The sequence below is a fragment of the Gavia stellata genome, chromosome 9, assembly GCF_030936135.1.
Source record: "Gavia stellata isolate bGavSte3 chromosome 9, bGavSte3.hap2, whole genome shotgun sequence".
Lineage (NCBI taxonomy): Eukaryota > Metazoa > Chordata > Aves > Gaviiformes > Gaviidae > Gavia > Gavia stellata.
In genome coordinates this window covers 26,882,647-26,907,988 of record NC_082602.1, presented here as the reverse complement: position 1 = coordinate 26,907,988, position 25,342 = coordinate 26,882,647, and the positions used below count along the sequence as shown (strand labels likewise).

General features: G+C 52.5%; 2 protein-coding genes across 2 annotated transcripts in view; one reads left to right on the top strand and one right to left on the bottom strand.

The window, feature by feature from the left end:
* Positions 1–4,590: 4,590 nt before the first annotated feature.
* On the bottom strand, positions 4,591–10,182 carry INA (internexin neuronal intermediate filament protein alpha). Its single transcript, XM_059821397.1, has 3 exons — positions 9,247–10,182; positions 5,519–5,643; positions 4,591–4,917 (listed from the first exon to the last, which is right to left on the bottom strand). Exons 1-3 carry the CDS (start codon positions 10,180–10,182, stop codon positions 4,644–4,646), a joined length of 1,335 nt encoding a protein of 444 aa, XP_059677380.1. The 3' UTR covers positions 4,591–4,643.
* A 5,920-nt stretch (positions 10,183–16,102) lies between these two features.
* Positions 16,103–25,342, top strand: part of NT5C2 (5'-nucleotidase, cytosolic II) — a 62,805-nt gene continuing 53,565 nt past the window's right edge. Inside the window, exon 1 of the mRNA XM_059820939.1 lies at positions 16,103–16,135. The gene's annotated coding sequence lies outside the window, so the exon portion shown is untranslated. The remainder of the gene's footprint in view (positions 16,136–25,342) is intronic.

The following is a 25,342-nucleotide window of genomic DNA, read 5'->3' as shown; positions in this document are numbered from 1 at the left end:
CTCTTCTTGAGGAGGTCTCTGTGCTAAGAGCTGGCAAGAAGAGAGCTGGATAGATCCAGCCAAAGGTGCTGGAAGAGACTTTGCTCTGAATTGCCTGTTGATTCCTTCTTGCTGAATGACAGTGTTCTTCCCCAGTCTGGAAAAGGAGATGTCTATATTCCTGCCAAAGGAAAATGTTTGGAGTTTTTTTCTTTGGCTGCTTTTTCTTTGGCTTACTCTTTAATGAATTCCGGCATCCAGGCATCATTAGCAAAATTCTGTGTGCAGAAACTCTCTGTTTTTAAGGAGCTGTACATCTCAGCACAGACAGTTGTTGCAGGAACCTCTGGTGGAGCTGAAGGACCCTTGGTTCCAGGATCACAATGGGAACAAGGGTCTTCCATCACTGGAGCAGCAGGAGCATAACCAGGCCCACCCCAGCCAACATCCCAGGCTGCACAGACTGTCCCCTCTCACCTACATGGCAATGAAACGAGCAGAGCCAGGCAGCCCCAAAGCACAGCTGCACGGTGCACGGGCCAGCATCTCTTTCCGGGGGGAAAAAAAACAACTGGCCAGCCTTGTGGTGGGAGCTTGCACCCCTGCATGGAGGCTGGAGTTCTCCCTAGCATAAAAATGAAAGCAACACAGCATCGTGGAGAAATGCCTGCTCTCTGCTTCTTCTCGAGTTGATGGTGCAGTCAGTGTCCGCAGCTGCCTTTTATCTGAGAGGTCGGGGTTCTGCAGAGGTATAAATCTTTAAGCATCTGCAGTGTGACTCATTCCTTTTCTCTGGCAGCCTTGGTGTTTAACCCAGTAAGAAAGGTGGGACCATGAAGGAGGATTTATTGCCCTGTTCCAGCTTAGTGCTTCGCTGGAGAAGCCTTCTGGTGCATATAAGCTGGCAGGTGAAAGGAGTCACCCTGAAGAAAAGATAGCAATAGAAAAGGAGGCCTGGATGGAGATTGCTGGAGATCAGTGTTGGTAACATGCTGAGCTGGGCTCATCCCTCTCTGCTGTCTTCATTCTCCTCCTAAAGACGAGGCGAGTGAGGGCATGGGTCTCCCTTAAGGTAAGGAGTGAGGGCACAAGCCCTCCTGGCCACATGTCACCATGCTTCCTGTGGGGAGCTCAACCCTCTTGCCCAATAGTGGAAGCCACCTGGGTGGTCCACAGGAGTTGAGCGGATGGGGCTCAACACACCTCAGTTGGGCATTAGGCAGTGCCTTCTCTGATCCTGCAGCCGAAACGTGAGCACCAGGGAATGGCCAGAGCAAGCTGTCCCCAGGGGCTGTGTCTACACTGTGACACCGGGGCCCTTGGCTGCCTTCTCCATGCGTGCCTGCAGGGTCACCACTCTGCTGCTCCCAGGTGCATTTGGGCAAGTGCTGCTGGGAGAGACTGGGACAGGGAATGCATCTCCTGCAAAGGCTCCCTCATGGGACTAGACTTTCTGAGATGGGACTTACCAAATGGCCAATGGAAGCTTGCAGGATAGGGTTTGAAAGGCTTGGGTTTTCTGGGTTTCATGGTCAGCAGCTCTCCCTGCTCCCCCTGGTTCTGTGCTTGCAGAGGACATCACTGGAGGACCAGCTCTCCTCCATGGTCCCCACAGCACAGGCATTGCAGCTGGACATGAGTAGCTGGGAGCCTGCTGCAGAGCTGGGGGCAGCCCTGGTTGCCCAGTCGGGTTCTGTCCTTCAGGAAAGCAGCATGTCCCCCTCCCACAAGGGCTCTCGCTCACCCTCAGTCCTGGGAGAGCACTTGTGGGGTTGGTCGCATGCTGCTATCAGGGTAATTAAAGCTTGGCAGCTCAGACCCTGTAAGATCACAGGGACAGAGCCCAGCAGAGGGGCTGTCAAAACCATAATATAATCTAAACTCAAGCCCGGTCCTTTCTCATGTATCCTAAATGCCCAGATCCTTTCTCTGCCTGCTGCCTCCCTCCCACTTTTGGAGCTTAACCCAATGAGACAGCACCAAAACACTGCAGAGCTCCAGAAATGCAGGAAATCTCTGGAGCCAGCCCTTGCAAAGAGCCAATTCTGGTCAGAAGCCAGTTTCCAAACAGCACCTCATCCTCTCCCCCGGCTCTTTTGTCCTCCTCAACGACTGCAGCCCCTCCACATCAGTATCCCCAAAGTAAAATTCCCAGCTTTGTTGCTAGCATCTAGCCTGCTGAGCAAGCAGGAATCCTAATGGAGGTTTGTGCTGGGAATAAAGGAAGGGTCAGGCTGCTTTTGCTTAAGGGACAGAAACAAAGCAGTGCTGGAGGGTATTTGAAGTTCAGAATATATTACATTAGCTGCACAGTCACATCTGCCTTGTATTTCCCCTATGATTAGGGAGAAATGCTGTGTGTTTGCATTTCCTAACTGACAGCTGAGCCAGCAGATGTTTGGAGGTTGGCCCTTGCTTTATGTACCAGTGCCCTGGACTTAACTCTCCCCTCCCGCCCCCCCAGCTCTGTCTGGGCACCCCGAGTTGCTCCGTGCTGTTTTGCTGGGGGTTGCTGGTGGGATGTGCTGCCCCAGCCATGCCCTGAGCCCCCTCCCCAGCCTCCGAAAGGTGCCCCTTTCTTCACCACCCACAGGGCTGCCCTCCCCGGGGCTGCATCACCCCACGGTGAGCGGCCTCGCCAGGTCATCGTCACGGAGGTTATTGGTGTGGCAGGGTCAAGGGAAGCAGCCGTGCTGCTCCTGGCCTGCAGCACTAGCAGAGAAGCCCGTGACTGTCACACCATGTCCCTGGGGCTCTGGGGCAGACTGCCGTGATGTGGTGTGACAAGGCAGGAATGGGAAAGTGATAGGACAGCGTGCTGCTGGCAGGGCCACCCGGTGGGAAGCCTGTACGTGCTCTGCCCGTGCCCTGCTGCCCTTCCGTGTGCCACTCTAAAGGCCCATCCCAGGTAGAGTGTGGGCATCTTCTGAATATAAGCCAGCACTGCGGCCAGCTCGGCGGGCACCTTTGACTGCTGGGTCAGTCAAAGGAGGTGGGTGCACCCTCACATCTTCTGTCTGCTATGGTGTACATCGCTCTATCTTCACTTGTGAAGGCAAACAAAGAGGCCATTTTTAACACCTGAGCATGCAGGCAGGGTGGAGGAGAAACGGCAGGTATCTTGGGACCAAACTGTCAGGGCTGTGACGCAAATCAAAGCCTCAGAGTTCCTTTTCTGGGGAAATGAGGGTGTGCTCGGCCGCAGGGGAGACCTTGTTCCCTCGGCCGGCTGGCTGTAAGCTTTTCTACAAAGCAGGGCCGCTGTGACAGGCACCTGTGTGAGACCCAGACATGCCCCACTGCTGTTGGTGGGACCAGCCTTGCCTTGCAGCCCCAGCAGCAGAATTTGGCAGTCGCACCCCAACACCAAGCTCTTTGCAGAGGACCAGTGGGACTGCTGGGGACCGAACCGACTGCAGGCCAGACACCCAGGTGCGTTCCCGAGGCAAAGCAGCAGCAAAGAAGACAAAACAGCTCGGTTTGATCCACATAACTATTTCTTTCTTTTTAATTATTAACTTGTGCCTTACCACAGAAGAGGAAAGAGTGTGAGCAAACGATTTGCTGGTTCCAGGAACTACTCTGGCACCACCGCAAGGGCAGTAAGGTCTCATGATGATAACCTTGCCAGGGCACTGACACGCAACACACGCACACGCGGAGTCTCCGGCTCTTGCAAAAGCGATCGCTGGCAATTTTAAGGCATTGAAGGAAACCTATGGTTGTAAATCCTATCTCAAATTTGGCACATGTTGGAACAGTTAGAGCGGAGACAAGGATGCTTTGCGGGCTGGCGTTCAGGAGTCCTGCATCTTCCCAGCGCCAGCTGGGGCACGATGCTAATGTGAGCGTGGGGTTTTCATGTGATGACTGTGCAGCCAAACAAGGGCCCCTGCAGACCCCCGGCATTTCAGAGCCAGTGACACCAGATGAGGTGCTGCACCCTGCGGTGTGGTGGTGCCTTCAACTCCAATGCACCGGTTCCCTGCGCCTGCTGCTAGCAAACCCCGCATGCCTGGCTGGACTAACAGTGCTGAAAACTAGACAGAATTGCCAGGACAAGAAAAAATGAACATTCCTTATCGTTTAAAATGGAAGTGGCTCGTAGACCAGACGTCAGGTGTGGTTACAGTCCAGTATGGCTATTTCTGTGCTTCTGGGATTAAAAGTGGATGGCTACGGTTTGAGGAGCGGGCAAGAGTTTAGCTATACGTGGATTTGGATAGTAGATGAAGGTCTGTAGCCTTGAAACTAGTTATAGAAAATGTGTTGAGTTGTTTCTCTTGTCCCCCCTCCCCAGAGAGCCAGCTGAGCAGTAGTCCCAGCTGGCTCCCCCTCACCTGCCATGGGAGGAGGGAGGGATGGTGGGTGCTACGAGTCCACTGTGCCACCACAACAATGACCAACATGCATCTAGCTACCTGCCCGTGCCTCCGCCCCATTTAAAAGGGAGCAATGTGCCAAGCTCGGCCTCTGCATGGCAGGACCCGCGAGGAAGCTCGGACCCGCAAGGAAGCTGGCCCCAGGTCAGTGTCCCCGGGGCGTTATGTGTTTCTAAGGGGGGCTTCCTGCAAGCCCAGCATGGCTTCATGCCCAGAGGGGCAATTTAAAGGCCGAGTGGAGACTGTTCCCCCTTAAATGCAAGACGGATGGGGTCCTGACGCTTACATTTTTGCATTCGCAATGATTCCTTCATGCACATTTAATCTCCCTCTTTTCCTGGCAGAGGTTATGGTCCCCTCAATCATCTCAGCCCTGCTGGATGATATTTTAGAGGTCACTTTAATAACCTCTCCTTGGTCCTCCTCCTTGAAGGACAGAGTAGAGGAACTAAAGCCTCTTGGCTGGAAGGAGTAAGTGGGGTTGGGGAGGGGATTGAGCGCTGAAAGGCCGACGCTTCCCGTGCTGAAGAGGGTCTCCTCTCCCTCCAGCAGCTTCCTGCAAGCACATCGCAAGGGAAAAGGTTAGTCTGGGGACATCTCATGCGAAACATCTGCAAAGCCTGAGGGCATGCTGTGACCTGTGAGCAAGTCCTAGCGCTCCGGGCCATCACCCCAGCCTGCAGTGGACACTGGCTGAGGTCACACTGCACCATGAAACTGGTTCAGATTCATATGCTTTGGTCAATCATTTTTGGAGCACTTGCCATATGGGGTATGTGAGACCAGCTCCCTCCTCTCCCTCCAGAAACCCCAGGAAAATCAAACCCTGAACCAGAGGGACTCTGCCTTTTGAATCTACTTTGACTTTGCAAAAGAGACAAGTTTCCAACCCCAAATGCCCCCATTAAAAACCACTGCTTCTGGGATGGCTGAGGGACACAACTCACAGCTGCTAGATTAAGGTATGACATAGAGCCATGGCTGCTGCCTGGACAGGAGCACGGCAGGGCTGGGCTGGAGAGATGAGCAATACAATGGTATCACTCCTTGAGCGTGTACCCAGATATTTTCTGGGCCCTTGAAAATACCCTAGCCTGGTGGGGTTGGGGGTTCAGGTTGGGAGGCATCTGGGCACAGCGGGCTCAGAGCAGCCTTACCTGTAGGCAGCTATCTCAATATCAAGTGCCATCTTGACGTTTAGCAGGTCTTGGTACTCCCTCAAGTGCCGAGCCATCTCATTTTTGGTGTTTCGCAGGTCGTCCTCCAGCTGCCCGATGGTGTCCTGCAAAGGCAAGGGTGCTCAGGGATGTGTTTCGGAGCAGGGACCTCTCCTGCGTGTTTTCTGCTCTGCCCGTTGTGGAGACAGAGAAGCTGCAATGGGCAGTTGGTCTGCAATGGCACATCCCACCAGGAGCTTGGGATCGTGAAATCTCATGCTAACAGGGATGGAGAAGGTGGCAGAGTACCGGGCATGGATTGCGAGTGTGTGCGGACGGGGGAGGCTTTAAACACTGATGGATTTATACAGTTTCCCATCTGCAGCAGGGTCTGTGAGATGGGGGCAGGGGAGGGGGCAAATAGCACATGGTGGTGGAGTCCCCAGTCCTGCGGGGGACGAGGCAGGCTGCTGCAGAGGGAAGGGAAGTTTTGGGCTTAAACATCATCAAAGCAGGGGCGGTGGCTCAGCAGGACAAGCGAGAGCACCCAGCAGTGCATGGCTGGAGCAGGTGCCTGGAGAAGGGCTGCAGTCTGCAGCTGCGGGGCTTAAGAACAGTTGAGAAACACATTGAGGTGGTGGAAGGAGAGTTGGTGCTGCCAAGACAGGAGGGAAGAGCTGGCTCCAGGAGGGCAAGGCTGACACCTTCCCCAGAAAATGCCTTGGAGCCCCAGGCTGCGGGGCTCTGAACGCAGGGATTTGTGGGGGTCACAAAGTCAGGGACCTGCCCTGTGAAAGCCAGGGTGCTCAGCTGGATGACGATGTCCTTCTAGCATCCTTATCATCAGCTTCACCCTGCCATGGCTGCTACATCCAGTTCTGCCTGCAACGTGGAGGAGTCTGAGGCCAGATCTTCTTGCTAGCAAAGGGGACTAATCTTTTTTTCTATTTTTTTGTCAGAAAACAAGCAGCCTGGTTTTCTCGACATGCATCCAGATATCTAAGCAGCAGCCTGAAAGCAGTGAATCCCGCTCTTCTAGGGATCTTCCCAATCAGATGGTTTCCCGCTGCCAGCCGCCCTGCTGTGCCACCAGAGGAGTGTGATGAGGAGCAGGAATGAGTAAGCAGTTTGCATTTAAGTGACAGTGCAGCCCTGCCTGCAAAGCCCTGCATGGCCACTGCCAAAATCTGCTCTCCTGCACCCCCTCCCACAGCCAAGCCTTTGCAATTGCTTCCAGCTTCCCCGTTCCAGCGAATGAGCTTTGTCCTGCCACATCATCCCCATCCTGTCCCTGTCCTTATCCCTGTCTTGTCCCTGTCCTCATTCCCATCCTGTCCCCTCCTTCATGTCCTGCATAACTTCCCTCGTGCATAATGCGGTGACAGCCACGAGATATGGAGCTGCCCAAAGAGCGGGGGCTGTGCTGAACCTGATGCAACAAGCCCAGTCTGAGCTGAGACCCTCAGAGAAGCAGTGCCAACTCCTCCTGAATGCAGCACGGGGCATCTCACAGTCAAGTTAGCTAGACACATCCCGCCTTGCAGGACATTTATGGGCCATCCTTGGGGTCTCTGCCTTGACCTGTGGTGCCCTGACCATCTCCCATAGCAAAAGAGCTACATGGAGCTGTGCCTCTGAGGTGGGACTGGGCAATGGGAAGGGGTTCAAGGAGACCATTGGGGCACCAACTGAAAAGCCCCAGGATGTGCAAGGATGCTGCTGCAGTACAGATTAAAATCTCTGCTTGAATGCAGTCAGACTGCTGCTGCACTGAGCCATGACAGGAGGGAAGGACTTGGGGTGACCTAACCCCAGGACAGCCCCACTTTTGCTGCTCTGACCCTCCGTGTCTACAGTCCCCTTCCCTGTGCCTGCAGTCCGCATGAACAAAACACTCTTTGAAAACGGGTTATCCTCGTTACGCTGTCTGTTCCTCTCTTCCCCACCCCGGCTCTACCAGCTGGTTGAATAAAACCATCTCCCCACCATTGCAAATCTTTCCCCTAAAGGAAAGCTCTCACATATTGGTTGATTGGATTGGGTAGCCTACAAACATAAAGACATGTCCCTGCTTTAGCAGTCTATAGGAACATTTTAAAATCTCTAATAATAGGAATATTTGCTTTTAAGACAGACACCTATCCTTTTCCCCTCGTTGCAGCCAGGAAAATTATTTAGCTGCTACACATGCAGATTGTTCGTAAGACTCCTAAGTATTACCACACTTAAAGCAGACCCTGAGGGTCATGTAGTAAAAAGCTGCTGTGCTGCAGCTAAAGCAATTTCAATTATGGTGCTGTTTAATCCAGTTGCATTTTTTTTCCCCAACTGATATGTTGTTCCCAGAATCCCTCTTTTCACATGGCATCATGACTATTTAAGAAGATTACTGTGTGTAATCCTTTCACCCACTACAGGAAATATTGTATATTGCTTATTTCCACAATATTTGTTGAAGAAGACTTCAATTATTCAGGAAGACTGCAAGCAGCTTGGAGCTACAGTCACGAATTCTAGAGAGCCTTGCAAAATTTGGCCTTGAAAATGACAAGGCATTACTTGAGTGTGAAATAACAGCATCCTTCAGGTATGACGTAAGGCAGTTGTTTCTGTATTTAGAATGAAACATCTTGATTTAGAAACCACAGATCATTTAATAGCCTTGTAATAGAACAATCTCAGAATTTATTTTATTATAAATCATGAATGTTTCCCTGTAGCAAGAAAATGTGGTAATACTGTGGTAATGCAATAAGAGACATGGAGTGCTCAGTGTCCGCCCCATGTGAGTCTTTCCATGGATGTAAGAGGTGCTGGGATCTGACTGCAAATTCAGCCTTAATGTTCGCAGAGCTCCAACTTCTGCAGTGCAGGTGCTAAGAGCCAAGCCACAGGGCGAGGGGCCAAGCCTGGGCAGATGACTTCGAGGAATTACCCACAGCGACAGGGAATGTGTGGGCAGTTATGGAGCTGACCCTTAAGGGATGGGGCAGGGAGGGGGTGATGCCCCAAACAGCACTGCCATATGCAGGGAGACCTTTGTCCCTTGCGGGAAAGGTGTGTTGGAGGCAGTGTCCTGGCCCTGCCTGTCCCCCCAAAACCTGCCATCTGGGGTTCTACCTATGGATAAAGGGTGAAAGCAGCAGGCAGCGCCGCAGTGGCACAGGACCCGCTGTGCAGGGCCAAGAGGCCGGGGGGAGGAAGGCTGCAGGCATGCCTGGAGCTGCGCAGTGCTGCGGGGGCACTGCCCCTGCGTGGGGTGGGCACTGCACAAGGCAGAGGGGGTTGGTGGTGCACAGTGCTGGTGGCTGGAGGGGGGCTGTTGCATGCAGTGCAGCACAGCATGGGATAGCGGGGGTACCGAGTGCTGCAGGGTGCGGGGGGGGCACCGCATTGGGTCGGGGTGCCCAGCGCTGCACATCGCTGGGGGAGGGGCTGCTGCAGAGGCTGGAGCTGCGCTGCAGGGTTTTGCACGCAGTGGAGATGCTCAGCGCTCCCCAGGACCAGGAGAGGGGATTTGCAGCGCCGAGGGGAGCGCGTGGGATGAAGGCGCCCGCCCGGTGCTCCACAGCACTGGCGGAGCTGGCTGGGATGCAGGTGCCGAGAGCTGGGGCGGGTTGCGCGGGAGGAGGACGCTCGGTGCCGCGCAGTACCGTGCGGCGCTGCCCGGTGCCGCGGACCCTGCGCGGGGAGGGGACGGTGACGGTTCCCGGCGCCGCCCGGCTCACCTGCAGGCCGGCGGCCTCGGCGCTGTGCCGCTCCTCCAGCTCCTGCAGCTGCCTCTCCAGGGACTGGTGGGCGCCGCGCAGGCTCTCCATCTCCGCCAGGCGGGCCTGGAGCTGGCGGCGGCACTCGCCGGCCTCCCGGCGGCTGGCGCGGACGGCCTCCTGGCTGCGGGCCGCCCGCTCGTGGAGGCGGGCGCAGCGGGCGCGGTACCAGTCCTCGGCCGCCTGCAGGTTGCGGGCCGCCAGCGCCTCGTACTGGGCGCGCAGCTCCCGCAGCGCCGCCGCCAGGTCGGGCCGCCCCGCCGGGGCCGGGGCCGGCGGCGCGGCGGCGCGGAGCGCGGCGCCCAGCTGGGCCAGCTGCTCGGCGTGGGCGCTGCGCAGCGCCGCCAGCTCCTCCCGCAGGGCCGCCGCCCGCCGCTCCAGGTCGGCGCGGGCGCGGGCGGCCCCCTCGGCCGCCTGCTGCCGGGAGCGCAGCGCCTGCTCCGCCTCGGCGCGGCCCCGCGCCTCCTCCTCGCAGCGCGCCCGCAGCCGCTGCGTCTCCTCGGCCAGGCGCGCCCGCTCCAGCGCCGCCTGCGCCCGCTCCCCGTGCGCCTCCTCCAGGCGGGCGCGCAGGGCGCGCAGCTCCCCGCCCAGCAGCTGGCCCAGCCGGCGCGGCTCGGCCGACTGCTGCCGCAGCGCCGCCAGCTCCGCCGCCAGCGCCCGGTTCCGCTCCTCCAGCGCCCGCACCCGCTCGATGTAGCCGGCGAAGCGCTCGTTGAGGCCCCGCAGCTGCTCCTTCTCGCTGGCCCGCGCCCGCCGCGGCTCGGCGCTGCGCTCCCGCCCCGGCTCGGCGCCCGGGCGCGCCCGCCGGCCCGCCGCCCCCTCGGGGCGCCGCGGGGCCTCCGCGAGGAGGTGGCGATAGGAGGCGGCCAGCGCCGCCGGCTCCGCGCTGTAGCTCATGGCGGCGAAGGAGCGGCGGCGGCGGCGACGGCGCTTATGTACGGCGGGGCGGGGCGCGGCGCGGTGCGGAGCGGGGCGCAGGGCGGAGCGCTCCGGCGGGGAGGGGGCGCGGAGCGCGGAGCGGTGCGCGGAGCGGTGCGCGGAGCGTCCCCGGGGCTGCCGCGGCAGGAGGCGACGGGAGCTGTCCGTGCGCCGCGGTGCTGAAGGGCTGTGGCGGCGGGCGGGGCACGGGGCGGGACAGATGGATGTGTATGTGTAGGGACGGACGGACACATGCACACGAACACACAGAGAGCACGCAAATATACGGGGCAGATGGACAAGGTCATGACAAGAGACAGACGGACGCACAGGCACGCGGAAAGGGACAGGCACATTCACAGTAAGACGCACACACCCACGTGCTCAGAGCCACACAGACAAAGGGACAAGCAGATGTGCAAGAGAGACACACACAGAGGCACAGGCAAGGAGAGGCAGAAACACAAAAGGAAGCAGGCAGCAATGGGCAGGTGGAGAGACAGAGTCATGCAGAAGAGGCAGACAGACACACAGACACACACATCTCACTCCTGCTGGGGTATCCCCAGCTGTCCCTGCCGATGCTCAAGGGAACCCATGCTGTGCACCTGTGCCTGGGGTGAAGGTGTCCCAGGGGCTGGTCCCAGCCCCTCTCCTCTGGTGGCGACCAGGGTGCCTATGGCAGCATGGGGTGTCCACAGGATGTGGCAGCAAGTGGTTGGAGTGCAGGGGGGGTGCAGAGGTGGGGACAAGCCTGGAGGAGTGGGTGCCCAGGACAGAGACTCATCGTTGGTCCAGCCATGCTGCAGGGGACACGCACGGGGGGGGGGGGGGGGTGGGGGGGGGGGCGGGGGGAGGATTTTGCCTGCGGAATTTTTGCCAGGAAGAGCCACTTGAGTTTCTCTCCCGTCCATGCAAGCGTGCTGGGCCTTCCCACTGGCAGGGGTTTGCTGGGAGTACCCAGGGCTGCAGAGCTGATGGGGAGGGGACACACACACCTCACCTCCAGGCCAAGCACTGTGCCCAGGAACACGGCATCCCATGACAGGACCTGCCAAGAGATCAGCAGGAAGTGACTGGTCTCCGGGAATAGCAGCACAAAATGTGGCTATGAGATGAAAAAACAGCTTAAAATAACTGTGATCCAGGTGTGAGAAACGTGGTGAAATGTGCAACCAGATCCTGCCTCTTGCTGTACATTTCTGTGACACTGAGCTCTGCACTGATGCCCAGTTCCTCTACTCCAATTGCCCCCGTTTTTCTTCACAGGTGACGTGGGGACAGAAAGAGGGAGGTCCAGCAGATGAGCAGGGAGGACGGGCAAGCCAGAGCTGGCACTGGAGGGAGCTGTGACTTCCAAAAGAGCTGTTGTTGTTTCAAAGAGACCAGCCAAAGGGGGAGCAATGGTGCTGGGATTCATGTTCCCTTGGGATCAGAAGTTAATCGTAACAGTGGCTCTGGAGGAGGCCCTGCAAGCATGGCAGCAACCCTGGCTGGAGTGCACAGGAGCCCATGTCTCTGCAGCCATGCTTAGGTCACTGCCTGGGGCAGAAACCCCATGGGGAAAACATCCCTTTCACTTGGGAGTGAGGTGAGCCCAGCCCAAGGTGGAGCACTGCCCCACTGAGCGAGCAGGCTGGTCCTAGGCCTGCAGTCAGGGATTGGTGATGGGACCAACACACAGATGTATATACTCCACCTTAGTCCTGTCCGTCTGTCCCATAGGGCATAGGAGGAATGAGGAGTGTCAGTCAGCGGAGACAAAGGAAAGAGACAGGAGCTATGCACACACTCAGGCAAGAGACCTGCTTGTGCCTTGTTTTTCCAGGACTCAGATCTGCTCACAGGTAGTTTTCCTGGAAGGACTCAGTTTTCCTGAAGCCCGTTTTAGGTCAGTGACTGCGAGGCTACAACATTTGGATTGTCTGAGTAGCTTACGTTTTGGTGGCAGAGCAGGCCAGGCAGACAGCCTGAGCCCACACTGGGTCTGCCAGCCGCCTCGGCCCTGGAGCACGACACCTGCCTGGCCCAGGCTGCCTGGCTCCCACTGCTGATGCAGAAATCCTCTCCTTGGTTTGGGGTTTTTTTCAGGTCTTTCACATACTCCTCACACACAAGTGCATTTTACCACTTCCTCAACATCCATTGCTTTGCATTACAATATCCTAAGTCAGTTTTCTGCTACTGGCAATAACTGATGAAATAACTGAGAGGCTACCAGCTCTGCTTAGTTATGTGTGTGGCATCGTTTTGATGACTTTGCTCTGATGCTTATTACTGATGGCAAAGGCTGCTGTGGTTCTATCCTGGCCTCCTCACTTGTGCTGTTTTAGCACTGCCACACCTGTGTAGTCTTACAGTGGAGTTAGGAGTGTCACAGTCTCCTCCAGCAGAAGAAATGCAAGGGTCTCTGCAGGGACTACTGATGTCCATGGGTAAAGACCCTGGGATTGAATCCCTTTGCCTCCCAGTGGGTTGAGGTGTTCTGGAGTCTTTCTACACAGAGGGAAGGAGACTGCATGAAACAGGTGGGACCTGAGCCAGTTGCTGGTGTGACTGCTGGACCTTGTAGCTTAATGAGCACGAGGAATTGGAGTCAATAAATGATAGTAAGAGCTGCTGTCCTGCAGAACAAGGATGTGGCTCCAATTTGCTGGAGGGCTGCTCCTTTCAGAGGAGCAAAGGGTGGCTGAGACCCTGGGATCCAGCTCAGCATGAGCTGCCAGTTCTGGGGGTGCTCCTGTGTTCCAGGCAGCTGCAGCAGGACTCCCATCACAGGTGGTTGGCACCCAAGTGCAATTCCTTTGTGAGCCCCTTGAGCCCCTGACCCAGCTCTCAGGGGCTGACTTGGCCAACAAACCTGTACAGCCCTCCCAGTCAGAGGGAGAGCTGCAGTGTGGCCACGTCCTGGAGAAGGAGCCATGTCCTGGCAGGCTGGAAGAAAGTCCTTGAAAGACCCAGACCCAAAATTCCCCCAAATTCCCCAAATTCAGTTCAATTCAATTCAATTAAATTCAATTCAATACAACTCTATTCTATGCTATGCTATGCTATGCTATGCTATCCCATCCCATCCCATCCCATCCCATCCCATCCCATCCCATCCCATCCTATCCTATCCTATCCTATTTTCAGGCTGGAGGCATGCCAGCATGTCAGACCTGAAATGAGACAGCAAGCTGGAAGTGGGCACAAACTGAAACCAGGGCAGTGCCTGGGCTGCGTTCAGCCTCAGGAAGCCTTGATGCCTGAGTAACACATGGATCTCTGTTGGGACACACACATGTGGCCACAGGCGGATATTTATCAGGCCAGAAAACAGGCAGAAAAACAAAGAAAAAGAGTCCCATAGCTAAGAATTGCACTACTGAAACCCAGTGGGTTGCCCAGGACCTTTCCATACCTCCCAATTGCTTCAAAAATCAATGCCTGTGAGATAGCGGGAGGAGTCCTTAAAACTCCGTGATCCTTTCTGCACAACAGCTGCCTGCTGATGGGGCTTGTTAAACAATTTATCTCCCAAGCTGCAATCTGCCTGGGCCTATGATTCAGAGGAAAAAGCCGTCCTCTGAGCTGTGCACACACAGCAATGGGACACACACCTTCCGGCCAATTTCCAGCACGGTCCATTAAACTAAAGCTCTGGGTAGGTGTTCCGCCACCGAGCTTCACCACGGCAGCCGCGGGAGAGGGAAATGCGTCCTGGCAGTGGGAAAAAGGTAGATCCAAGCGTCTCCTGTGAGGCAGTTGCCAGATTCCCCGTGGCACAGGTGGGCTTGACCCCCTGCGGGAGGGAGAGCTCTGTGGGTAAGGGCAGCAAAATCATGGAGAAAACATATGTAAGTGATGAACACATATATAGGAAAGAAGGACGTATCTGCTGAATTTCACACACACAAAAGCACTAATAAAAATAGGAAAATGGCTGTACTGGGTTCCTCTAAATCAGGACTTTGTTTCTAACAGTGGCAGATTTATGCTTCCCTGATATAATTCCCCTGGTTCTGGCTGTCTGCGGCTCTGGGGCTCCCCGGGCAGCAGTCACATCCCTGTGTTTGCTGGCCCTTATCTAATCAGTGCAAGTTCACGTCCTGGATGCCACCGTGTTCTGTAATCCACAGTTTGATAATGCTCCATATGAAAAAACATCATCTTTGTTTGCACTTCAGAGTCACTGCCAGCTACTTTCGTTCCATGCCCTGGCTTGTGGGACATAGTGGAAGAGCTGGGACATGGTTCCTTCCCCGCCACCTCCCCATGCAGGATTTTGCAGACCTCTGCCTTACCCACCTCAGTCTCTTTCTTAGGCTGAAGGATTTTTGTCCATTTAATTTTCCTTCATAGAAAAGCCATTTCGCACTTTTAGTCATCCTTGTTGGCTTCAGTGCATCTTCTGGGGTTATGTGTTGGAAGGATGCACAGACAGACAGACGGACACCCCAGGATGGGCTCTGCCATGAGGATGCCTGGAAATGAGCTCCTGAATACAGGGGGATGCATCTCCGAGTGAAACCCCTCGCTCGGGTGCCCGGCGCAGGTGCCATGAGATGTCCTAGGGCATTGGGAGGTGCAGGCTGAGCTTCCCAGGCAGGTAACACCACCCCGCCGTGGGCTCGGCACCAAAAACGGGCTTTGCTTTAACCAGAATTAACAACACGTGTTAAAGGCTGTTGCCATTGGATGCTTCCCCTTGGCGAGGTGATGGACCAAGGCTCGCAGAGCTCAGAGAGCCGCGATGGGCCAGGTGTGCCCGAGTCAGCAAAACCCTGCCCGGCGGTGTGTCCCAGTGCCGCGGAGGGTGGTGGCAGTGCCTTATCGCCGGAGCAGAGCAGAGGGCGATAGGGAAAGCGGAGGGAAGCGTCCTTGGGGAGATAAAGGAAGCACCACAGTGGTGGGGCTGGAAAAGCCACTGCTGGAGGAGGGGAGGCACTCCACCCGAGGCGTGGGAAGGGAGACCGGACCCAGGTGCCAGCGGTTTGGCAGAGCCGCGTGGGCCCGGGGTGAGCTGGGGCAGGTGGACGGCTGCCGTCAGCCTTGTCGCTAGAGGGGACCATCCCGAAGTGGCCAAGACCCCGCTGGGGCTGCGGCCTTTTCCAGGCCCCCAGGGTCAGGAGAAACAGGCAGAAAAAGGGAGGCTCGTTTTGCCAGGGGGGTTTTTTTGCCCGGCACTTTCTGGGGCATTGCTGGCCCAGTGTTGTACAACTGGGAATAGGCCAATGGGTACTTTTTGCGCTCCACAACAATCCCCTGAGCCTTTCCAGCCCGGACCGCCATGCCCGCAGGTGTGATGGGTGCAGGCCCGTGCTCGGTGGCGGCAGTGGACCTTTGCTCGGGACGGGCAGCCAGGACCCACCGCCTCCTGCCGCCATGTCCACTGTCCCCCGGGCCCAGCCACCACCCTCCATGCCACCCACAGCTGCTCCCCGGGACCTCCTCGCCACCCTTCCCACGGTGGATAGCACGCAGCCCGGCCCCCCTGGCCCCAGCCGGCGCTACAAAAGCACTCCCCCAAAAAATCAATAATGAATTGCGTTACTTTAGCGAAAGCTCTGGCTCCTTCGGCCAGCATGGCCTGCAGCGGCACTGAGGCCGGCTGACAGAACTGGGGGGGCTCAGACAGGCCGGGAGTGCAGGGTCGGGGGGTGCAGGGCCGGGGGAGGTGCAGCCCCAAAGGTTTTGGCCGGAGCGATGCCAGGCCCTGGGGAGGTTGTTGGGGGGGCTGGGGTGGTGGGGGGTGTCTGTGCGGCTGCTCCGCCGGCTGGCACATTGCGGCCGCTCCCTGCCACCGCTGCTCTGCGTCTGAGCGCCGGGCTCGCACATTCTCCCCGGTCCCTGACGCCGGGAGGGGCGGGGCGCGGGCCGCGCCTGCGCAATGCAGCCGCCACGGCGCTGCGGCAGTTGTGCGGGGTAGTTCTTCCGAGCGCGGCAGGAGGTGAGAGCGGGCCGGGCGCGCGGGGGCAGTGCGCGCGTGCGGGTGCGCGTGCGCGCCCCGGGCGCGTGGCGGGGACCGTTGTGGGGTGGGGGGGGAGCGCCCCCTCCCCGCTCCCCTCAGGCGCGCACCCCGGGAAGAGCGGGGGTCTGTCCGCCGTCGCGGCCGGGGCTGAGGAGGGGTGGGGCAGTGAGTGGAGCCCGGGTGCCCGCCGGCCGCACTTCCCCTTCTGCCGGTGAGGGGATCCCCTCGGAGGCAGCGCCTGCCGGCTCCGCCGCTTGCCCGGGGCCCGGCTGTCGCCCTCCCCTGCCCGGCCGCCGTGTCTCTCGGGAACCCCATCCCGTCCCAAGCAGGGCGGCCCCCAGGTTACCTCACCCCATCCCGTACGGACCCCCTCTCCCCTCCCCGGCGGGGTGAACCCCCAGCCCTTCCCCTCTCCTCTGCGCCCCCAGGCAGGGCCCGCAGCTGCCCGCTCCCAGCCGCAGGCTGCCCCCGCTCTGTGGCCGGCGCGGTGCGTCCCGGAGCTGCCCCCCTCCCTGGGGCAGGGTGGCTGTTTGCCTGCCGCCCCGGCGCGGGAGCGCTCTGCCCCCTCTGCCGTCCGAGGTGCAGCGTGAGGAGAAGCAGCTCTCGGGAAGGTGTTTCTGAGGTTTGGGGGCAGCACCCGGTGTGTTCGTTTCCGCCTTCCGTCCCACGTGGACCGGAGGGGTCCCGCCGGCACCTTCCAGCTCGCAGCTTGCCCCCGGGGTAGCCGCCACCCCGGGTGGGGAGCGGGGTAGAGGCGATCCTCTTCGCTGAGGAAAGCCTGATCCCGGCGCTGGGCAGAATACTTTCCGGACAGCCTTGCATCAGAGCGAGGGTTCATTGTCACTGCTCTGTTTCGTTTGAGTTGCTCTTGGCAATCCCGCTGTATCAGGCTTGAGCTGATAACCTAAAGGCAGGAGTGAGGCACCGAATAAATAAATAAAATAATAAAAAAAACCAACGCAAAACTGCTTTGCTCACATCTTGCTTATGCTTTTTTTTTTTTTTAATCCCTCCTTTTGTGCCAAAAATAATGTTGCAAAATGTATGGCGAAAACAAACCTACATTGGTTTCTGATAGACTAGATGACTTAATAGGGCAGTACTGTTTCTTGTAGCACAGGCAGTTTTGAAAATTCCTGGAACCACTGGGATTATGAAACTCTCAAGTTTATTCCCTTGCTAGTGTTTCTAAAGGCTGCCAAGCTGGATACTAAGGATCGTCTCCAACGTGGTCTTGAGAACATTCCTCCCAAGGCATAATCACTTATGTTTTAAAAGATTTTTTTTTTTTTTTTTGCTCTGGACGATTTACCATTTGAGCGCCAAAGATTGCAAAATGCTCTCTACGTAGTCACTTAGAAATGTCCTCCTCTTACCTATGCAAATGGTCCCCTGTGTCAGTTTAGAATAACGCCTTGCCACTGACTGAAATATATTGTACTGATCCATATGCCTGTTTGTCACTACTGAATAAATCGAAAATATGAAGATTTTCAGGTCCTTTCAGGTGCTACGTGGTTTTACTGAAAACCAGAAACAAAACTCAAACCTGCATTTTGATCTTCGGTTCATGTGCTGAATTTGTAGTTCCGGCAGTGAGGAAAAACCCTGGTGTTTTACTTGCAAACCAATCCGCTTAGCTCTGGAAGTCTGTCACAGTCCTTGTCAGCCCATGTCAACCTAAACGTATTTTAGAGTAGAACTGCTATTTAAAATAATCTATTGCTATTAGTCTGGAGTCCGGAAGATCATTCAGGAACTTGCTGGTTTGATTAACAGCAGTTGGGGTTTGTTCAAGCATTAGACGTAGTTTCATTATATAGTACAATACAACCTTTACTCTGTATAGCGTCATTCAAACAAATTGTATGGCAAAATGCACCACCGAATTACGTTTAAAATGCTCCATTGAACTAAGTACAATTGCAGAGATAAATGGGGAGAAAAATTGTAAGAATGGGAGAAACGTTTTCAGCTGAGGTTTGAAATTAACAGCCTGTTAGTTTATTTGCATTGGTAGCATTAGTGTTATACGCTAGCAAAAATCGGATGCAAGTTGAAATTTTCCCAGGCAAATTTCCAGTTTGTAGGCAATCTTTAATAATAATAATAGTAAAGCCCCCTTTATTTGTTACTCCTTGTCATGTTTGATTCCTACTATAGCTGGAATTGAAAGTTAATAGACCCTTCCTAAAATCACTAGAAATATTTATCCTAGACTTTTTTTTAACTTCCAGGGGAATGTTTGTTTTTGAAAAAACAGAAACCTTAGCGTGGTGTTTACTGGTAAACACTGTGGTATTGTACTCTTTGGGGAAACATTGAAAGGAGTGTTTTATTTCCTTTAAAAATATACAAGTATACTATTTTTGCATTTGAAGTAGAAGGGAAGCAAGCTATTAAAAGACGATGTTTTAACTGATGCTTATTGAAAAAGCGGATAGGTTTATTTGCTCACATCATACATGTTATTTGCAGTTCAGCTTAATAAAATAATGCTCAGTTAAAAACTGATAGGTGGGTGGTTAGCTTGCAGCGTGAGCTGTTATCTGGGGAGGGCCCCCGGCCAGCTGCAGAGTAGGTTTGTGGTGCTCCAGGACAAACTGAGATGTTCTGCAACCTTTGAATCCTACAGAAATTGTAGATACGACTTGCAAGGAGGTGCAGGAGGAATGGCTGGCTGCAGCTCTGCCCTGAAAATCTTGGGCAAGCAGCAGAAGCGGGGTCACACAGTCGCACTCAGCAATCCCATTCTTTTGTAGGAACTTGCAGTTAGGGAGTACTGTGGGATCTGGGTGGTTCAGTAGCATGCAACCTGCTGTGGCTCGGCCACTGGTGAGAATCCTGCAGAAGTCTGTAATGACCCAAGGTAACGTTACTGCATAGAAGCTGCTTGGCCTGGGGAAGGTGGATTAACGGTCTCCAGCCAGGCTGCAGTGGAAAGTTGTCATAGGAACTGGCTTGCTGTTTGGCAGGGCCGTGCCTTGTCTTCACTCCTTTGAAAGAACACCTCAGTAACTAATCGCCTCAGGATAAGAAATACTCGATTGCCATCCAGTGTAAACCCATGAAGAGAGCAAGGCACCTCCGCTCTACCCCAAGGGAAAATGAGGACAGCGCTGTGTCAGCAGAGGACAGCCTGAGTGATGCACCTTGGGATGAGTTCGCAGTGCCTGCTCTACGTCATGTCCTTGCCTCAGGGTGGCTCACGAACGCTGGGTGTCCTGATATAAAACAGCTGTGGCTTTTTTAGCAGTGAGAATAATAGGACAGAAAACTGAACAGAATGTGCCTGGGAGTGGAAGCCTTGTCTCGCTCTTCAGGATGTGTTTGGGATGTTACCAAGTCAGCACATGGGAATTCTTCACTTATTATCTGTACTGCATCTACTTTTTAGGTTTTATTTATAGTGTCAGCAGCACACATACCATTTGAAATGATATTTGTAATGGCCATGATCTGAGTCTTCAAAAGTTGGCTATTCTGTGCTGAAGCATATCTTATTCTTTGAGCATCTCCAAAGTGCACAGTCATATAAATATTTCCTGTTGTAAAATGTCTGTTTTGTGCTGCTAAAGAAATTATTATTATGTGTCATGGTTATGGTGCTCATAGCAATGAGCTGTATTTTGCTTTTTAATCATTACGACTCCTTAACTGGAATGGTTCCTAAAACCTTGGACTGTGTACTCTACATAGAGAGCATGTATAACATGAATCTGCTTTCTTAACACAACCACAGAGACAGTCCAGCATGTACAATAAATAGAACTTAATGTACAGTAAATAGACCTTAAGCAACATCTGGAAAAAATTGCGTAGGTGTTTAAGGTAGTCACTGTAAGCAACTGATAATCGAAACCCGCCTATGTAAGGGTAGTCATTAAGTCTCATGCATGTGTTTGCAGGGCTAAAAAGGTGCTTGGGAGACCTGCCTGTATGAAGCCGTATTAGGAGAAATACATTTTTTATATGACAGCATGAGATCAAGAAGAGAGCCTAAAAAAGCCCACAGCAGTCTGTGTCAGATCTTACTACTACCTGAATGTGTAATAGCATGTGCACCTCACTATAAGGTCAAAAGCAGATTTGCTCTCACTTCCTGGACCGTTGCGTCCCCAAACGTTGGAGTAGTGAATGGCTGTGTGCCAGCCCTCTCAGTCCTATCGCTTTTTCAAGTCTGGTATGGGATGGTAAAGGCTAAACTTGTTGCTTGCTGGTGACCTTAGCTTATCATCCTCTGGGCATGAATACCTGCTGCGGGATTTACCAGCACAGCCAGCCCTTTTTTGGTAGTTTCATTAGAGATAAAGTTCTGACTAAACTGGGGATGTTGGAAACCCCACTGTGTTTATCTGCATGCTACCTTCTCTTAACATGTAAGCAAGAAAACAAATGGGTTCTTAACAGCTAGAACTTTAAATTCTGCAAAGGTGTGAGCTCATTAAATGCGGAGAGCAGGAGTCACAGTAATGAGATACCTATGGAAATGATGCTGGGTTGTGAGCAACCTGTTGGTTTCTCTTTTGAAATTAGAGGATGTGCGGGCACAGCTTCTGTAGGTGGATGGATGAAGAAAGGGAGGCCCAAGGAGATGTGATTCTTTTGAGATTTGAAGGTGGCTCCAAAGTGAAGTAAGTCACTAGAAACAGATGTGTGGGAACAATGTACTCTGGTACTGCTTGTGTTGTACCCATCCTGTAAATAAGAAGACAGTTTCGGTCTCCAAAACTACCATTCCGGCTCTTTTCACCGCAAGTGATTTATTTAACAACAAAGGTTCCTTGAAGTCATTATGCGGTCCAAACTTAGCTTAATTTAGTTATAGAGTATTCACAGCGCCCAGCTGCCTTCCAGATATTTTCAAACAAAGACTTACGATTTTGCATATATGCTTACTACAAGAATGTCATTTAACCTTGCTTGGCACAGTTGGTTCAGAGGAAAGGGTAAAACAGATTTCCTGTATGGGTTTCTGCAGGAGGCTCTGAAGTAGAGTGGTTTTCCACTGTTTACTTAAGGACAGGCCTTTGGATTAGTTGGCTTTGACCCAGGCCTTGTAGTTCTCCCTGTTAACATTGCCATAATACATAAAACACTTAAGATATGTTCTTGCTAGATTTTCAGGAAGCAAATTCTTGCTGAACCCTCCAGGAAGGTACACTTCCCCAAAATACTTTCCAACTGGGGTGGTCCAGCTTTGGCAGTTGTGATGGCCAGATCTGGATTGTGGGACCTTCTGGGTGGGTTGCCCCTTTCTTGTGTGAGCTGCTGCCTTTCCCCTGGCACCAGCAGCTGCCTGTACTGCTGCAGCAGCAACAGCTGCATCCCAGCTGTGTACGCTGGGTTCAGGAGGAAGCGTTTAGCTGTTCAGGCAGTGTTTGCTGCTGAAATCAGTTTTCCTTGTCTCCTTTGGAGAATGGTAGCTGTGGGTGGGAATCAACTCATACTTTACTACTTGGACTGTGCTCATCTTGGCATTTGCATCAAACGTAGTGCATCTGGCCGTGGCATGTAACAAGAGAAGCTTTCTAGTCTACTTCTAAAGTAACCTAGAAAGGAGGGTAAATTCAAAAGATTGAAGACTGATGGTTTAGCATAAAGCACACCAAAATCTCTAGACCAGCTGAATTCAGCTGTTTGGGTTGATTCAGTTGGTGATGAGTTGCACATAGGCATGCACGGCGAATAATTAGGAACATGGGGTCAGAGAAGAGTATGTGAATGTTCTGCCCTCAGAAACCCAAAGAGATGCTGAGTGAGATTTATGCCAGTGCTTTGTAATCATAACACAGCAATTACAAATAATAACATGTAAGACTAAGTGCTAATAAAAGGTAGGCTGCTTAGGTAATTTTGGAAGTCAATAAATAGAACTGGTTGCAATTAAAAATAATCTTTTTAGATGTTGATTTCCTTTGCTTTCTCCATCTCCATCTGAGAGACCTTTTTTTTTTTCCCAAAAAAGAAGAGCTGAACATGTTGGCAAAGGTATTTCAAATGTTTCTTTGTGATCTTTTCGAATCACCTTTTTGGTGATTCCATTTCAAGACTATGCAAAGACATATGTGGCCTTTGAAGTCACAGGAAAGGGCAGGATTTGGTCCCGAGTGTCCTGGTTCAATCATGTCCTTTCTGACATCCTATGCAGTATTCGCTGAGACCTTTTAAGAACAGATATCCATAATAGCTGCATAGTTTTTTCTTTTTCATTGCTTGTTCAGTTCCACTTTTATAATATTATTCTCTGTGTGAGCTTTTAGGTTGGGATGAGTTTGTTCCCTAATGAAAAACTGATCAGTTGAACATAAATTGCAGGTACTCAGAGCACCAGTTAGCTTGAGGCTGACCCGGGAAACTGCTCTTCCAGTTCAGTTCCTGTAGCTTTCCCATCATTGAATGCAAGTGGCTGAGTGAAGCTGGAAAGAGGAATTTAACATAGAAGCAAGCCAGACTGGTAAATCATCTGTTAGTTCTGCTGTCTGGAAACTGAGGCAGGAGTCAGATTTCATTTTCCGCTTCATGTCGCAAGCGTCTGTCGGTGCACCAGTGATGTTTAAGGGCAGGTCAGCAAGGCAGTGCCTGTTTTGAGCCTTTTGGTGTTTTGGGATGATGCATTTCCGCATCTCTTTCCTTTGTTAAAAAAAGGAAAATAAAACATTGCCTCAAGGGAAGTACAAACACGTGAACAGGGTCTCTCTGAAGGGCAAGTGGTCAGCAGACCTTTTTCACCTGTAATCAAAAGCAGGGCTGCAGCTGACAGGGCTGGATAGAGCTCTGCTAGGGAAAAATGATAAAAATGAGCATTTGCTACCTAAAGCTGTACGTGGTTCAAGTAAGTAGACACAAACCCCTTCTCTGTTCTTCAGAATGCTTGCTCTACCCAAAAGTGTCGCTGCTAAGCAGTGACTAGCATACCAGCTGATCTTCTGCTAAGTCCTTTTTAGTTAATGATATGAATTTAACCTCTAGAAGGCATTAGCTTGCCTGTACCATTAACCATTTGGTGACTGCAGACATTCTGAGCAGAACATGTCTCACACATGTTCTGGCATTTATTAGTATCCTCCTTGTAGTGGTGTTGAAATGGGATGATTTTATAGAGAGTGAGTATGTTAAAAAATGTCAGTGCTGGAATCATCAGCAGATGTGTGATATTTTATGCGCAAATTTTATACAAATTGGAAAGAGCTTTACTTGCTGTGATCCGAGATGAAATATCCATCCATTGCCTTCAATAATTTGGGGTCTTTTGTCACTTCTGATCCAGGGAAATAACACTGTGGCCTTTCTAAGAGTTTGTTAAAAACACATTTGTAATCTAACCTTTCCTATTGTTTTTTTTTCATGTGATAATAGATTAGGTAGGTTCTTAAGCTCTTATTTTACATGTATTGTAACTTCTCTTGCAATATTGCACTGGCAGTTTTATGAACCAAGGCCAAAAACCTCTGCTTGCTAGACTTGAGCAATCAGGAGGGAACAGATGATGAAAAACTGACAATGTTTTATTCATCTACCACTCATTATTCTTCACTCAGATTCCTTCACAGAGTACCTAGTGAGTAGATATTAACAAAGACAGTAATAAAAAGCACTTTCAGTCCTTATAAATTGATGTGTGCTGGCGGGGTCAAGTACAAATATTGGCAAGATTAGGACATGTCTTCCCATGTTGTGACGCTCAGAGCTAGGCTGGGATTTTTTTCAATTGCTGTTTTGAAAGCAATTAGAAGGAGGCATTTCCGAGGCTGCACAGGAGGCTTTGTGCTGGCTGGGAGCATGGTCAGGTTTTTTTTAGCGGCTACAGTAGGTCAGGTAACACACTGAAAAGTCCTTCTCAGTGAATCAGGGCTGTTGTACTACTCTGCTTAGGAGAAACATTTTTCAAAGGCATCTCAGAACCCAAGGGATTCATCCGCAGCAGGTGCTCAAGACCGTGCTGTTGAATGAGTCTTCAAGTCTATACTGATGAGATAGTTGAGGTTCCCTGAAGAGAGAGGTCCCGGCCAGAGAGAAGGTTCAGTGTCGGGAACTCTTGGCTCTGTTTTTGGGATAACAGGGACCTGCTGACGATGCCTTCTTAGTTGTTTGTTAATGTTCTCTCACCCTTCAGGCTGACAGGTTTCTTCCAGGTCACAGCTGATGGAGTAGGTCTGTCACGTCACCTGTGTTCCCTCTGAGCACCGTCTGTGCTGAGACAAGTACAGAGAGAGCACTATATGTGTCCTCCTCAGCTCCTGCCAGGGAACAGTCTCCTATGTCAGCAGGATTGATTTAACCTATTAAAAAAAAGTGGGCTGAAGGGACCGTGGAAAGATGACTTTGTTTTCCTCAAATGAACTTGGTGGTTTGTGTTTTGCTTGGACAGGGTAGTAAAAAGTTTCTGAAGAAAAAAAGTTGATACAGTTGGAAAACAGTGTAATGTTTGTCTTTGGTATCACTTGATAAAGCTGAGACAGTTAGGTTATCAAAGAGAAGCCAGAGACTTAGCAAAAGCTCAGAGTCATCATAGATGTTCAGTTACTTTACTGATGAATTAAGTTACATAGGTTGCCTAAGAAATGAATTAGTAGCCTTTTGGAAAAGCATGGTAATACTGCAGAGAAAGTATTAGTAAAATTAATTTACTTGTAGAGTTTCCTGCAGTGGTGTCTCAGTACTACACATCTGTCAAGAGTAAATGAGATTTGGGGGCTGATAACACCTAGGTGGGGACACTATTGTGCCCTAAGGACAGACTTGTAATTTAATTTGTAATCAGGCAGACTATAATTGCTATGTTTGCGTCTGATTAAAAAAACAGGTCAGAAAAGTAATGAATTGTGCTCTGTATGCAGAGGGGAACTTCACACCGTAAGAGCACTTCAAAACACCTGCAGACTTTATGTTCCCTGTTTTTTCCTCTTTGTGCTTGCTCAGTTGGTAGGTCTACATAGCTTGCTTCTCATTGGCAAGGAGCTGCGGTGTGGGACTGCTTGCTAAGAACAGAGTGCAGGAAAGGTTTTGAGTACACACCGTTCTGATCTCCGTGATGAGTGATAAGTACATCTCCAACCTCTGGTTTGGGGAGAAAGAGGATTTCTGTGTGGCTCAGATGAGGAGTACCAGTTGTTACTGAAATAGGAGGAACATAAAGGAGGGAGTTGTATTTCTGGCCTTTGTGAGCATTTCAGGAGAGTGTTA

Excerpts from the sequence above, each read along its gene's own strand:
- INA (XM_059821397.1), bottom strand. The coding sequence starts at position 10,182 with ATGAGCTACAGCGCGGAGCCGGCGGCGCTGGCCGCCTCCTATCGCCAC. Across the intron at positions 5,644-9,246 it reads CCGAGGCCGCCGGCCTGCAG|GACACCATCGGGCAGCTGGA; the intron begins GTGAGCCGGGCG and ends TTGCCTTTGCAG. Across the intron at positions 4,918-5,518 it reads ATTGAGATAGCTGCCTACAG|GAAGCTGCTGGAGGGAGAGG; the intron begins GTAAGGCTGCTC and ends ATGTGCTTGCAG.